Genomic DNA, 15,213 nt, shown 5'->3' with positions numbered 1-15,213 from the left:
TCACTGTAAACATGAAATAAGGGAATGGGAGGCTTTGAACAAGGATGAGGAAAAGGGAAGATACACTAACTCAAGTTTAAAAGCTAGATGTTAATACAATATTCTATTTTTGGCCTAAATTATAGAAGGTATACAGCAGACATTTGTTAACTAGGAAAACAGAATTTTTAGGATGTATTTAGGGTATTTTCTAATCTCAGTGAGTCAACTCTAAAACAGATGTGGAGGAAATGGTACTGAACTTTCTTTCTCCTAGCAGACTAAATAAATTCAGATCAGTTCTCCTCCTAAAAAATGCAGAAAAGATAGACACCATATTTTTTTAGATCCACTATAAACATCAGAGAACTATCAAATGTGTGAGGGGTTACTGGACCATTAATATCTGTGGAGTAGACGAAAATCGTGAGAAATGAACATCTGGAGTAGTTTTTGCTCTGAAAGCATCAGTCTGACATGAAAAATCAGCTGAAAGGTTCAAGAGAGTACTCGTGACTATCCCTTTAATCTATGGGAACAAAAGAAGAAATCCAGAGTCTAGAAAAAGTAGAAGCCTTTGTAATCCCCATCCACCAATTTTGGGTCAATCTCAAAATGTGGATCGGAGGCTACAGTCCAACCTATCATCTGGGTGGCCAAGAAGGGTTTCAAACCCTGAAGGTTTTTTTTTTGTTTTTTTTTTTTTTTTTTTAAAGATTTTATTTATTTATTTGACAGAGAGATCACAAGCAGGCAGAGAGGCAGGCAGAGAGAGAGGAGGAAGCAGGCTCCCTGCTGAGCAGAGAGCCCGATACGGGGCTCGATCCCAGGACTCTGAGATCATGACCTGAGCCGAAGGCAGCGGCTTAACCCACTGAGCCACCCAGGCGCCCCTCAAACCCTGAAGTTCTTAATTAAGTTTGTAAGGGTCACTAAAAATTTGTCACAGCAAGTAAGAATCCTCTCTGGAGGAAATGAATATCATCCCAGGCCTCAAATTATTTCTACAAAATGCACCATATTTTGCAAACACAATGCTCAGTATACAATACAAAAGCAAACAAAAAATGCAGTCGTTTGAGGAGACAAGATCAGCAACAAGAACAGTGAAAAGCATCCAGTAATAGAAACAGACTCCAGGGGTGCCTGGGTGGCTCACTCAGTTAAGCGGCTGCCTTCAGCTCAGGTCATGATCCCAGGGTCCTGGGATTGAGCCCTGCGCTGGGCTCCCTGCTCAGCACAGGGAGTCTGCTTCTCCCTCTCCCTCTATCTGCCACTCAGCCTACTTGTGCTTTCTCTCTCTCTGTCTCTCTGTCAAATAAATAAATAAATTCTTAGAAAAACAAACAAACAAAAAGAAATAGGCTCCAGATATCGAAATTCATGTGACACGGATTTTAAAATATCTGTGCTTGTTATTTTCAAGTAAAGACATGAGAATTTTAGCAGCAAACTGGGAACTATGAAATTACCCTGATGATTTGAAAAAAAAAATCAAATTTCTAGATTTGAAAATACAAACACTGGAATTAAGAACTTAATGGATGGGCTTAAGGGCAAATTAGAGCCTCTAATGAGAAGAAAAGAAAAGAAAGGTAAAGGATAAAACAAAGCATATGCAGTAAAATGTTAACATTCTGGAAATCTGGGTGAAAGATAGACAGGAGTTCTTTGAAACATTCTTGGAACTTTTTTACAAGTCATTATGACAAAATTAAAAGTTATTAAAAATAACAGTGAAACAATTTCCCCACATTTAAAAGCTAAGAGATTTTCCTTTCTGCCCGTGGACGCCGCCGAGTAAGCATCGTTAAAGTCTCCCCTCCCACCGCCGTCATGTCTAAGTCAGAGTCTCCCAAAGAGCCTGAACAGCTGCGGAAGCTCTTCATCAGAAGTCTGAGCTTTGAAACAACCGATGAGAGTCTGAGGAGCCATTTTGAGCAATGGGGAACACTTACGGACTGTGTGGTAATGAGAGACCCAAACACCAAGCGCTCCAGAGGCTTTGAGTTTGTCACATATGCCACTGTGGAGGAGGTGGATGCAGCCATGAATGCAAGGCCACACAAGGTGGATGGAAGAGTTGTGGAACCAAAGAGGGCTGTCTCAAGAGAAGATTCTCAAAGACCTGGTGCCCACTTAACTGTGAAAAAGATTTTTGTTGGTGGCATTAAAGAAGACACTGAAGAACATCATCTAAGAGATTATTTCGAACAGTATGGGAAAATCGAAGTGATTGAGATCATGACTGACCGAGGCAGTGGCAAAAAGAGGGGTTTTGCTTTTGTAACATTTGATGACCATGATTCTGTAGACAAGATTGTCATTCAAAAATACCATACTGTGAATGGCCACAACTGTGAAGTAAGGAAAGCGCTCTCTAAGCAAGAGATGGCTAGTGCTTCATCCAGCCAAAGAGGTCGAAGTGGTTCTGGAAACTTTGGTGGTGGTCGTGGAGGTGGTTTTGGTGGGAATGACAACTTTGGTCGCGGAGGAAACTTCAGTGGTCGAGGTGGCTTTGGTGGCAGTCGAGGTGGTGGTGGATATGGTGGCAGTGGGGATGGCTATAACGGATTTGGTAATGATGGAAGCAACTTTGGAGGTGGCGGAAGCTATAATGATTTTGGCAATTACAACAATCAATCCTCAAATTTTGGACCCATGAAAGGAGGCAATTTTAGAGGCAGAAGCTCTGGCCCTTATGGTGGTGGAGGCCAATACTTCGTCAAACCACGAAACCAAGGTGGCTATGGTGGTTCCAGCAGCAGCAGCAGCTACGGCAGTGGCAGAAGGTTTTAATTACTGCCAGGAAACAAAGCTTAGCAGGAGAGGAGAGCCAGAGAAGTGACAGGGAAGCTACAGGTTACAACAGATTTGTGAACTCAGCCAAGCACAGTGGTGGCAGGGCCTAGCTGCTACAAAGAAGACATGTTTTAGACAATACTCATGTGTATGGGCAAAAAAACTCGAGGACTGTATTTGTGACTAATTGTATAACAGGTTATTTTAGTTTCTGTTCTGTGGAAAGTGTAAAGCATTCCAACAAAGGGTTTTAATGTAGATTTTTTTTTTTTGCACCCATGCTGTTGATTGCTAAATGTAATAGTCTGATCATGACGCTGAATAAATGTGTCTTTTTTTAAAATGTGCTGTGTAAAGTTAGTCTACTCTGAAGCCATCTTGGTATACTACCCCAACAGTGTGAAGTTAGAATTCCTTCAGGGTGATGCCAGGTTCCATTCGAAATTTATTTGCAACCTTGCTTGGGCACAGAAGCCATTGTCTCCACAAACCTTGGTGTAGTTGAACTGACAGTTAATGTGTTGTGACCTGGAGTTCACCATTAAAAGGTCACCCAAGCAAAGTCCTGGAGTTTATTTGGTTATTAATATGATTGCTGGCACATCCTATGCAATATATCTAAATTGAATTATGGTATCAGATAAAATTATAGATGGGATTAAAAAGCTTGTGTATCATCCATTATCATGTGTAATCAATAAACGATTTAATATTCAAAAAAAAAAAGCTAAGAGATTTTATTGATAGTGAAACTGCACCACAAACAATGCTAAATAAAGACTAAGTTTTTACATTTAAAAAAATTGATACCAGATTGAAATTCAAAGGAACAAAGAGCACTGGAAGTGAAATGTGGATAAACATAAAATATCATCTTTTTTTTCTTGGTTTCTTTAGCTGAATTTTTGAAACAAAAATAATCACACTGTATTTGTAGGGATATATAATAATATAATGACAATAAATAACTATAATGTTTGAGGAAATACGAGTCAGTTAAAACAAATGTAATGTTGTTTATACATACAAATTGACTTTATCCTCCAGAGTAGCCCCCATAGAAAGCTATATATTTATTAAAATACTTGTGCCACTGTATTAAAATATTCTATACTTCCTTTTCTGGAATAATTTTTAGTGACAGTTTATGAATCAAGAGCTTATAAATCTCACTATTTGATACTTTCAAATGCTTTGCTATCTGAAACAGTAACAATCATTCTGAGCATTTTTCATTGTTTGGACTAGTCTCTAAACAACTTCTGATGATTTCTAAAAAAATAATTCTACCTGCAAATGATGAAATTTAGGTATCAAATCAGTGTTTGATATACTTAAAAATTTTGTCATTAGTGATAAAAATAATTCTAATGACTGTTACACTGTTCTGAGAAATGGAAGCTCCATTTACTCCAGAATCAGCAGACACTGAATATACAGATCCATTCACCTAACTCGATAAAATTATTAGAGTAGAATTCTTTTCAAATTTTAAGATATTAAAATAAATATCATTTATTCAATAAATACTTACTGAGCAACCTCAACTATAAAGAAGGGAATAGAGAAACAGAAGGCAATGAAAGAACTCTAATACACACAGTATTTTGTTTTCTAAGCTCACAAGAGATTAGGAACACCAAATTAGGAAAAAGAATAGAACTCTGTAGACAAGCATATTGACAGATTGGCAGAAATCAGAACTCAGAAAATCTGTGGTTTTTCAGATAAGTGAACATTGATCTGAATACTCCCCAGTGTTCCTGAGAGCATCATGATTTTTCTAGCACAAAATACTATTTATATTGAAGACTGTTCATACAGGACAACATGCCTGACAAAGATATAAAGTATATCATGTTCTTTTCTTTTCTATTTAAAACATTTCAAACAATTTTTGCACTTAAAGAGATAGATGTCACAAAATTCATGTGAAAGCCCTAACCCCTCCATACCTCAGAATGTGGCTGTATTTGGAGATAGGGCCTTTAAAGAGGTGATTAAATTAAAATGAGGTTGCTAGAGTGGGCCCTGATCCAACCTGACTCATGTCCTTATAAGAGGAAATTTGACACACAGAGACCCTAAGGGTGTGCATGCACAGCAGAATGACCATTTAAGGACAAAGGAGAAAGATAGTTGCCATCTACAAGCCAGGGAGAAAGGGCTAACAGATCTTTCCCTTATGGTCCTCAGAGGACACCATCCCTGCTAGAATCTTGATCTGGCACTTCTATCCTCCAGAGTACTAGAAAATAAACTTTGTTGTTTAAACCACTAGTCTGTAGTATTTTGTTATGGTAGCCCTAGCAATCTAATATATTATGTATGATTTCCAAAGATTTAAAATTTATAGCATCCATCTGCATGTTTCTTTTTCTATATTGAAAAATATAAAACATTTTTTCAAAATATCAGAAGGCAAAGAATAAAACTGAAAATTTTATTTTTCCCCTTAAAAGGCAATACCTCAGGGGCGCATGGGTTGCTCAGTCGGTTAAGTGTTTGCCTTCAGCTCAGGTCATGATCCCAGGGTCCTGGGATCAGTGCTGAGTTGGGCTCCCTGCTCAGTGGGGAGTCTGTTTCTCCTTCTACCTTTCACCCCTGCTCATGCTCTCTCACTCTCTCTCAAATAAATAAATAAATAAAATCTTAAAAAAAAAAAAAGGCAATACCTCAAAATCACGAGAGGTCATTTCACACACATTAGGAAGACCATTATAAAAAAAAAATTAAAATAAAATAAAATAAAACCCAAAGCAACACAAAGCAAAAATAAAAACAAAAACAACAACCACCCAGAAAATAACAAGTTTGGCAAGGATGTGGAGAAACTGGAAAACCTCATGTATTCTGGTGGTGGGAATGAAAATGGTACAGCTGTTATGAGAAACATTTTGGTGGTTCCTCAGAAAATTAAACACAGAATTACTATATGATCCAGCAATTCCACTCTTAGGTATTTGTTCCAAGGCACTGAAAGCAGGGTCTCGAAGAAATATCATCCACCCATGTTCATAAAGCAGCATTATTCACAACAGCCAAAGGGTGGAAGCAGTCCAACTGTCCAACAACAGAGGAACACACAAAATATGGCATATATACAATGGAATATTATCTAGCCTTAAAAAGGAATGAAATTCTGATACATGTTAGATGAACCTTCAAAAAATCATGCTAAATGAAATAAGCCAGACAGAAAAAGACAAATACAGTATTATCCCACCTATACGACTATAGAGTAGGCAAATTCATAGAGACAAAGTAGAATAGTGGTAACCAGGGGCTGGTCAGGAGGGGGAAGTGAGGTGTTATCATTTAATGGGTACATAGCTTCTATATAGGATGATGAAATGATGAGAGAGAGAAAGATGGTGACAGTTACACAACATTGTGAATACACTTAGTGAACTGTATGTTAAAAAATGGTTAAAATGGTATGTATATTTGATCACAATTTTTTTAAAAAGGCAATACCTGAGAAAATGGAATGTCATAATCCCTGTAGAAACCAGCTCTTTTTTTGTGGGAACTTTCTGTATGTTCAACATCTGAATCAAGGCTGTAGTCTGAACTATCATCACTAGATGGAGAATTATGCTAAAAGAAAGGAAAAAACAAATAGTTATATTTGCAAAAGGGAAAAAATTTAACTAGTAACTAGATAGGCTTGTTTCAGCCAGAAATGCCAACCATATTATCCTCTAGTAGGTTCTGAAGTATTAACCCAAAAATCCTTGTTCCAAGGGCACCAGGGTGGCTCAGTCAGTTAAGCGGCTGCCTTTGGCTCAGGTCATAATCCTTCTCCCTCTTCTCTCTGCTCCTGTTCTCTCATTGTCTCTGTCTCTCTCAACTGAATTTAAAAAATATATATCAAAAAAAGTAGAGTAATTATTAACCTGAAATTAGCAGTTGGACTACATTAAAAATAGCTAGTAAATAGAGTAGGTATAGATATGGTATATCACTTCTGAGATTAGGTTATAAAAGAGACTAGAGCTTTCATCTTGGGTGCTTTCTCTTGTTCTCTCTCACTCATGGTCCACCTGCTTTGGGGGAAGCCAGATAACATAATGAGGACATTGACGCAGTCTGTAGAGAGGTCCACACGGTGAGGAGCTGAGACCTGCCAAGAGCCATGGGAGTGAGCATGGAAAAGGACCCTGCCTTAGTCAAGCCTTGAGATGACTGCAACCCCATGGGAAAAGCTGAGCCAGAAGCACCTGGTTAAAGCTGCACCCAGATTCCTGACCCACAGAAACTGGGAAATAAATTTCTATTCTTTTAAGTTTCTAAGTTTGGGGTAAGGCTGTGCAGCAACAGTTAACTAATAAGATTTTGGTGTCTGGAAATGTTGTTTTTCCTTAAGAAATATCTAAAAAGTAGGAGGGATCTTGGAAATAGGCAGTGGATAGAAACTGGAAGGACTTTCAGGAGAGTATTAGTGAAAGTCTAAACTGCCTCAAATGAGGAGCACCTGGTTAGCTCAGTTGGTGGAGTACGCAACTCAATCTCCAAATCATGAGTTCAAGCCTCACATTGGGTGTAGAGATACAAAAAATAGTAATAATAATTTTAAAAAATGGGTTGGGCAACCAACTCTTGGTTTCCTCTTGCATTACGATTTCTTAGGTCATGAGACGGAGCCCTGTGTCAGGCTCCATGCTCACCAGGGAGTTGGCTTGGGATTCTCTCTCTCCCTCTGCCTCTCCCACAACTCGTGCATGTGTGTGCTCTCTCTCTAAATAGATAAATAAATTGCCTTGAATGATTGTTAGTAAAATTCTGAACTTTGAGGCAACTTGAAGTGGGATATCTTATTAAAATCAGAAGAATAGGGGCACCTGGGTGGCTCAGTGGGTTAAAGCCTCTGCCTTTGGCTTGGGTCATGGTCCCAGGGTCCTGGGATCGAGCCCCACATTGGGCTCTCTGCTCAGCAGGGAGCCTGCTTCCTCCTCTCTCTCTGCCTGCTTCTTTGCCTACTTGTGATCTCTGTCTGTCAAATAAATAAATAAAATCTTTTAAAAAAAATCATAAGAGGGCGCCTGGGTGGCTCAGTGGGTTAAGCCGCTGCCTTCGGCTCAGGTCATGATCTCAGGGTCCTGGGATCGAGTCCCACATCGGGCTCTCTGCTCAGCAAGAAGCCTGCTTCCCTCTCTCTCTCTCTCTGCCTGCCTCTCCGTCTACTTGTGATCTCTCTCTGTCAAATAAATAAATAAAATCTTAAAAAAAAAATCATAAGAATAGAAACCCTCATCATGCAATGGCAGAAAGGTGAACAAAACAGCTACATTCAGTAACATGGAAAGCAGAAAATGTGTCTAGTGAACTAAGTGATCTAGTTAAGATTTTCAAGAAAAATGTTGAAAGTATATATTTGCCAAAGAAGATAGACAAAGGAAAGGCTGTTAAAAAGGAGATGGGACTTAATGGTTTTGAAAGTTCTTAGTCAACATATAGACTTTCATTTGTGCTTTTCCATTCTTTTCCTTTTTTCTTAAGTAAGCTCCACACCCAACATGGAGCTCAAACTCACACCCCAAGATGAAGAGTCGCATGTTCCACCGACTGAGCCAGCCAGCTGCCCCCTTTTTCTTAGTTTGGACAGTGATTTATATATATTGCTGATCTTTTTTTTTTAAATAACTACTGGTTTTTCATTCTAGTTCATTAAGTTCTGCTTGTGACTTAATTAAAAGTCCTTCCTTTCTGGGGCACCTGGGTGGCTCAGTCAGTTAAGTCAGTTAATCCTGGGATCAAGCCCCACATGGGCTCTGCTCAGTGGAGAGCCTGCGTCTCCCTCTCCCTCTGCCTGCCCCTCTGCCTACCTGCGCTTTCTCTCTATCCGTCTGTCAAATAAATAAATAAAATCTTTCTAAAAAAGTCCTTCCTTTTTGTATTTGTTTTGATATCCTACTTTTCTAGCTTTTATTACTGCAATACTCTAATTTTTCTCCTGATAACCACTTTGGTTATAATCTGTTGGTACTTACACATCAAGATTTTATCATTATTTTCACAAATTTCTGCAGTTCTAATGTTTCCCCTGTGTTTCACAGGCTATTTATAGTAGGTATTTGAATTAAAAGCAAAAAGACATTTTGTTTTTTAGACTTTATTAGCAATATCTAAATTTATTGTATTGTAGTTTGAAATTGCTCTTTGTAACATTTCCACTCTATTCAAGTAATTGGAGCTTATAAGGCCTACTGTATGGCCGTAAAGATGAGAGGAAGATGTATTCTCAGGATTCAGAGAACCCTGACTACCTAATCTCTCTTTAGTATCCTTACCACCTTTTCATCCACTTGATTGATCTCTTTGGGTTAAGAGAGGCATATTGGTATATCTCCTGCTATTAGTGTATTCCTATTTCTTCCTGCAGTTCCTATAGTTCTTGCTTTATAAAAGTTGCTGTTTGGGGGGATATAAAATATCCCCCAAATATTAATAACTTATACTTCATCCCCCTGCTTGTGCACGCTCTCTCTCTCTGACAAATAAATAAAATCTTAAAAAAAAAAAAGATGTTAACTTGCATTAAAAGTTACCTTTGATTTTTAAATCTTTGAGATAATTCATATCTTTATGTTCAGAAAATTTATTAATCACAAAAGTAAAAATATCTAATCAACAAGTTGTTTTTTGGGGGGTGGAGGAGCAGAGGGAGAGAGAGAATCTTAAGCAGGCTCCATGCCCAGTGAAGAGCCTGACACAGGGCTCAATCTCACGCCCCAAGATCATGACCTGAGCTGAAATCCAGAGTCATACACTTAACTGACTGAGCCACCCAGGTGTCCCTCTAATCAATAAACTTTATAATAAAATAAGCAATTATTTATACTTTCTAATTTTCAGTATTTTATATTTCATACAAATTTACTAAAAGAATTCAAAGTAGATTCTAACTAACCTTATGTTTTTCACGTTTTCTCCTTTTGGATTTTTTCTTCTCTCTTTCTTTCTTGTGTTTTTTCCTTGATTTTCTATAGGCTTTTTCATTTTTCTGTTTTTCATCCTCTTTTGCTTCCTGTTCTTGTGTTTCTTCAAGTCCTGCATCATCTATTTCACCATCTTCTAATTCGCCATCTTCTCTGTAGAAAACAATGACATTTTTATTTTTAAATGTTATTCAAAAATGAGTCTTATAGGAACATTTCCAAAAGAAAAAAAAAGCAGATGCCAAGAATTTAAGTTACATTCATTTAGATCAGGAATGGCACTTTTCCTGTAAAGGGGCCCAGTAGTATATTTACAGGCCAAATATGATTTCTGTTGCACATTCTTCCCCCTTTCTGGGGAACAATCCTTCAAAAATGTTAGAACCAGTCTTAGCGGCAAAAATTTCCCAACCTCTGATTTGGATTAAGATCACTGACTCTTACCAAATGAATGAATGCATGCATAAATGCGGTGGTATTCCATTGTATTATAGTAGTTGCCATCTACTAAACATTACCTTTTAAAAAAAGGTTGAATTAAAACATTTCAGTAAGTAAACATTCTCACTACAGGAAGGGATTTTTAACTTAGCGTCACATAAACAACTATAATTAGCTTTAAAATAAAAGTAATCTGTATTAATTCTCACCATCAAACTTCAATAAGAAAACAAATTTCAATAAGTAGATAAGGAACAAAATCTGAGCTACAGAAGAATCATAAATTAAACTTGAAAAAAAAAATTAAACTTGAATCTGCAAAAAAATAATGGTAGTAAAATCATGAACTGAATTCCACTTCCCAAATACTAATATGTTTGCTATAATGAAGACCAAACTAGAAATAAACTTTTATATTGCTTATGACCCTTTTATACTTATAGAAGCCAAAATATTAATAGTATTTTAAAGACAAATTAAACAATGATCTATCGAAGTATATAAAATAAGTTTAGCATTTAAAGTTTCCATACAGTTTGAAAAAATGCAAACTTCTATAAATAGTACAGAAAAACAAATGTCTGTATGACTGGAAAAAAATGAGAAGCAACTAAACGATGGTGTGTGCATTGTAAAGATACTTTTAAGTTGCTAGGGTGGGTGCCTGGGTGGCTCAGTTGTTAAGCGCCTGCCTGCCTTTGGCTAGGTCACGATTGCAGGGTCCTGGGATCAGCCCTGCAGGCTCCCTGCTCAGCAGGAAGCCTGCTTCTCTCTCCCTCATTCCCACTGCTTGTGTTCCCGCTCTTGTTGTGTCTCTGTCAAATAAATAAATAAAATCTTTAAAAAAATAGTTACTGGGACGCCTGGGTGGCTCAGTTGGTTGGACGACTGCCTTCGGCTCAGGTCATGGTCCCGGAGTCCCGGGATCGAGTCCCGCATCGGGCTCCCAGCTCCATGGGGAGTCTGCTTCTCCCTCTGACCTTCTCCTCACTCATGCTCTCTCTCACTGTCTCTCTCTCAAATAAATAAAAAAATAAAAAAAAAAAAATCTTTAAAAAAAAAAATAGTTACTAAAGATACGTGACTTCTAAAATGCAAAACTGATGATGTCATTCTCCTGCTCAAAATCCTCAATGACGATGTGTTGTCTCAAATTTGCTTCAGAACTGTCCACTGGGGGAAAAAGGAAGTGGTATCAACAAGATTGGTCATGAGTTGGTAATTGCTCAGATTGTGGGATGTGTAGGTGTTTGAAGTTTTCCATGATAAAAGGACGATACGGGGAACCTGGGTGGCTCAGTGGGTTAAAGCCTCTGCCTTCGGGTCAGGTCATGGTCCCAGGGTCCTGGGATCTAGCCCCACATCCGGCTCTCTGCTCCGCAGGGAGCCTGCTTCCTCCCCTCTCTCTCTGCCTGCCTCTCTGCTTGCTTGCGATTTCTCTCTGTGTCAAGTAAATAAATAAATAATCTTTAAAAAAATTTTAAAAAAATAAAAAAATAAAAATAAAAGGACGATACCAGTGATTCCCTTCTGACCTGAGGATGACATCAGAACTCCGTGATATTACCAAAAGGCACTTTATAATTGAATCCCTGTTCCCCAGCTACTTTCAATTTCTCATGTCTCTAAGCTTTAAACATCACCTTAAAAACTCTCATTGCCCTGCTCCTCTCAACACCTATCCTTCACTTCCTTTATCTGGCTAACTCCAGCTCATTCTACTGGACCCAGTTCAGCTGTCATTTCCTCTGAGATGCTTCCACTGATGACCCAGGTTTAGCTGAGATGCTTTACCCGAAGTACACTCCTAATAATTCTCATTTCTTTATCACTACACTCTATGCATTATGTTCAAATAACATGAACATATTGGTTGAAGAAAGTAGGATGCAATTGAGTCTTTCATAGCTGTATCTCTAACCCCTAGGATGGTTCCCTGCTGTTCACTGAATGAATGAATGTATAATATCTGTAACTCCTGCATTGAAGAACAGGCACATGATACCACCCAAAACTGTTTGTGAAGTCAATGTTGTTTTCCCCCAGTTTCTATTACAAAATCAAAGAGGTATATATATCCATTCAGGCAGATTTGAAAATTTCTTGTGAGGCGGGGCTGGCATTCTGGCTGTTTTAACAAAAAACGTTCTGAACTTTTATAACACTATAAAACCTGAAGTTCCAAGAAAACTGAGTACATATATTCATCAAAAGATAAGCACAAGAATGTTCTTTGCAGCTTTAGTCATAATAGTAAAAAATTGTTAACAACCCAAATCACCATCAACAGGTGAATGGATAAATTTGATTTATATAATGAAATGCTATAAAGCAAAAAAAATTAGCCACTGTTACATGCAATATGGACAAATCTTATAGACACAATTATGAGTAAAAGAAGTTAGACATGAGAGTACTGTTTGATTCCATTTATATGCATTTCAAGAAGAGGCAAAACTAACCTATTGTGACAGAAGTCAAAATAGTAATTACCTCTTGGAGGGTTGTAACTGACAAAAAAGGGGTACTAAGGAATCTTCCGGGGTGTTGAAATATTCTGCACATTGATCTGTGTGGTGATCATTATATATACATACATATTTATGTGTAAAAATTCATCAAGTTGTACATTTTCGAACTGCGTACTTTACTGCCTATACATACACCATAACAAAATTTAAAAGGCACCAAAAAAACCTATGGGCATTCACCCTTTCTTTTACCACCCTTCTCCTCCAACATGAGCTCCTTAAAGCATAAATCTTTTTATATCTTAAAATCACTAATACATACTTATCATTTTGACTGGAGCTATTTAAATACCTAAGTATTCAAGCTAAAAATGCTGCATATGAATTTATGTCCTACTTTACATAAATTCTTTAACTGTGAAATATGGGGTGTTTATATTTGTCATTCGACAAAAAGCAATGAAAGATATTTTACATTTCTTTCTTCTCCCTTAGCCTATTAACCATTTCAGCATTCACACAATAACAAATGTAAACTTGGGAATTTATGTATGGTTACAAATAATAAGATAGAAAAAGCAAATAAAGAACATCGATCCCCATTTCCATGAACTGTTTATAAATGCTTTACAAAAATCAGCTTTGGGGGCACCTGGGTGGCTCAGTTGGTTAAGCAACTGCCTTCAGCTCAGGTCATGATCCTGGAGTCCTGGAATCAAGTCCCGCATTGGGCTCCCTGCTCTGCGGAGAGTCTGCTTCTCCCTCTGAAGCCCCCCCTTCTCATGCTCGCTCTCCTTCTCTCTCTCTCTCTCTCTCTCACTCATTCTCTCTCAAATAAATAAAATCTTTTTTAAAAAATCCAAAAAAACAAAAATCAGCTTTGGGCACAAATGGAAAGCATGTATGGCATGATGGAAGAGAATTCCAGGGAGGATAGCTGGCTTCTAATTCCAGTTCCGCCACCAAAACAAAATAAAGCTATCTTGATTGAGCACCTACTAATGTATCACATTCTAATCTAGGTCTGTGAAAAATAAAAAACAGAATAGATAATATAAGTAAGAGTGTTTAGCATTCTCTAGATTCTGAATTAGCTCAACACCATTAAGAAAGCTGTTTTGTTTACTAAACCCAAGATACTTGTTTAAATTTAATAAATCAAAAAGAGAAGCTCCCAGTTCAATTCTATATGGATACTTTTCATTAATGTAAAATAATAAGGGTGATTATGTCCTTTTTAGGAAAAGGCCTATTCATGTTTATGGACATGTAAATAACTGTTCAGTTAACCAACAAAATTATTCTTAAAAGAATTTATCTTTTAGGCAAATCCTAGAGACAGAAAGTAGATTAGGGATTGACAAATAGATCAGAGGGAGGAATGTGGAGTGACTATCAATGGCCACAGGGGGTTTTCTTTTTGGAGTGATGAAAATGTTCTAAAATTTAAAAAAAAAAAAAAGGTTCTAAAATTAGATAGTGGTAATGTGGCACAACTCTGAATTTCCTAAAAACCAGTGAGTTGTACAATGCCCTCACTGATCACGACATGTTCTTATTCTGAGGTAAATTTCACTAAACCCTTATAAACTGATTTGTTTCATAAAGGACGCTACTTTTTTCCCCATTCTGATATTGTTGCTATTAAAACAATTTAACCTGAACCATTCAGTCTTACCTCCACAGGTAGTTTCTGCTTTTTCTTTATGCTTGCCTAAACGCTCCTGTTACAAGCTACAGATCAGAAACTGAGTCTTCTGGAAGAAACACAAAAGCCTCAATAAAAGACTATACAAGTACTCCTAATAGTTGATATTGCAAAGATGTTACTCATAAATACAAGCATCCTGGGAAAAGCTGACATGATCACCAGAAAAAAGACATTTCTCAGAAGGTATCAAGTGATGTCAAGGATGTCTTTACATCCCAGAAGCAGATGACTTCATAGAAGTAGACTGCTTATCCTAAGACCAACAGAACACAAATTTCCTAGATACTTGAAACTACTGCTTTTAACACTTTTCTTATTGCTTTTGTTCTAAATCACCCTGTCATTTCTCCTTTACTGTGGATAATGTAGAAGAACTACTCTGAACTGATGCACTGGTAACCAGCTCATCATCCACCTAGCTCACACCGGCAAGGCTCAACCGCAGGCTGACCTCAGCCCTGGCAGAATGCCTCTTGAGCCTCCAGAATACAGAAATAGAGGCAGTCTTGGGAGGTGCTGCTACACAGCTATTTTTAACCCACCTCCATATATCTCCTTGTACGGCCGCTGTTCCTCAGCCACAGGCTACCCTACCACTCATGCTGCCTGTGATTATCTGGCCTCTTTGGTTTCAGTGTTACCCAGTAAGACGATGGACACGAGGAGCTGACACCATGGTGATCCTATATTTGTTGTCTATATAAATAATAAACTGAATTTTACTGGCTGAATTTGTCAGCATGCCTAATGGAAAACTTGCTTGGGTCTAGGCTTGCCCACACCTACTCTGATCTTTTCCCTCACCTTATATAGCTTATGTATGATCCTCTTGATAAAAGCCTTGACGTAACTCCCTACCTTATACCTC

General features: G+C 37.8%; 2 protein-coding genes across 2 annotated transcripts in view; one reads left to right on the top strand and one right to left on the bottom strand.

The window, feature by feature from the left end:
• ZC3H6 (zinc finger CCCH-type containing 6) overlaps positions 1–15,213 on the bottom strand; it is a 64,857-nt gene that overhangs the window by 28,176 nt on the left and 21,468 nt on the right. Inside the window, exons 2-3 of the mRNA XM_047745440.1 lie at positions 9,695–9,875; positions 6,259–6,381 (exon numbers count right to left, since the gene is read on the bottom strand). Of these exons, the coding sequence (XP_047601396.1) occupies positions 6,259–6,381; positions 9,695–9,875 (304 nt within the window). The remainder of the gene's footprint in view (positions 1–6,258; positions 6,382–9,694; positions 9,876–15,213) is intronic.
• Positions 1,761–2,778, top strand: LOC125108946 (heterogeneous nuclear ribonucleoprotein A1-like). The gene has a single exon (XM_047745441.1). It carries the CDS (start codon positions 1,816–1,818, stop codon positions 2,776–2,778), a length of 963 nt encoding a protein of 320 aa, XP_047601397.1. The 5' UTR covers positions 1,761–1,815.

The sequence above is a fragment of the Lutra lutra genome, chromosome 9, assembly GCF_902655055.1.
Source record: "Lutra lutra chromosome 9, mLutLut1.2, whole genome shotgun sequence".
NCBI classification, from domain to species: domain Eukaryota; kingdom Metazoa; phylum Chordata; class Mammalia; order Carnivora; family Mustelidae; genus Lutra; species Lutra lutra.
This window is presented reverse-complemented; position numbering and strand designations above follow the sequence as displayed.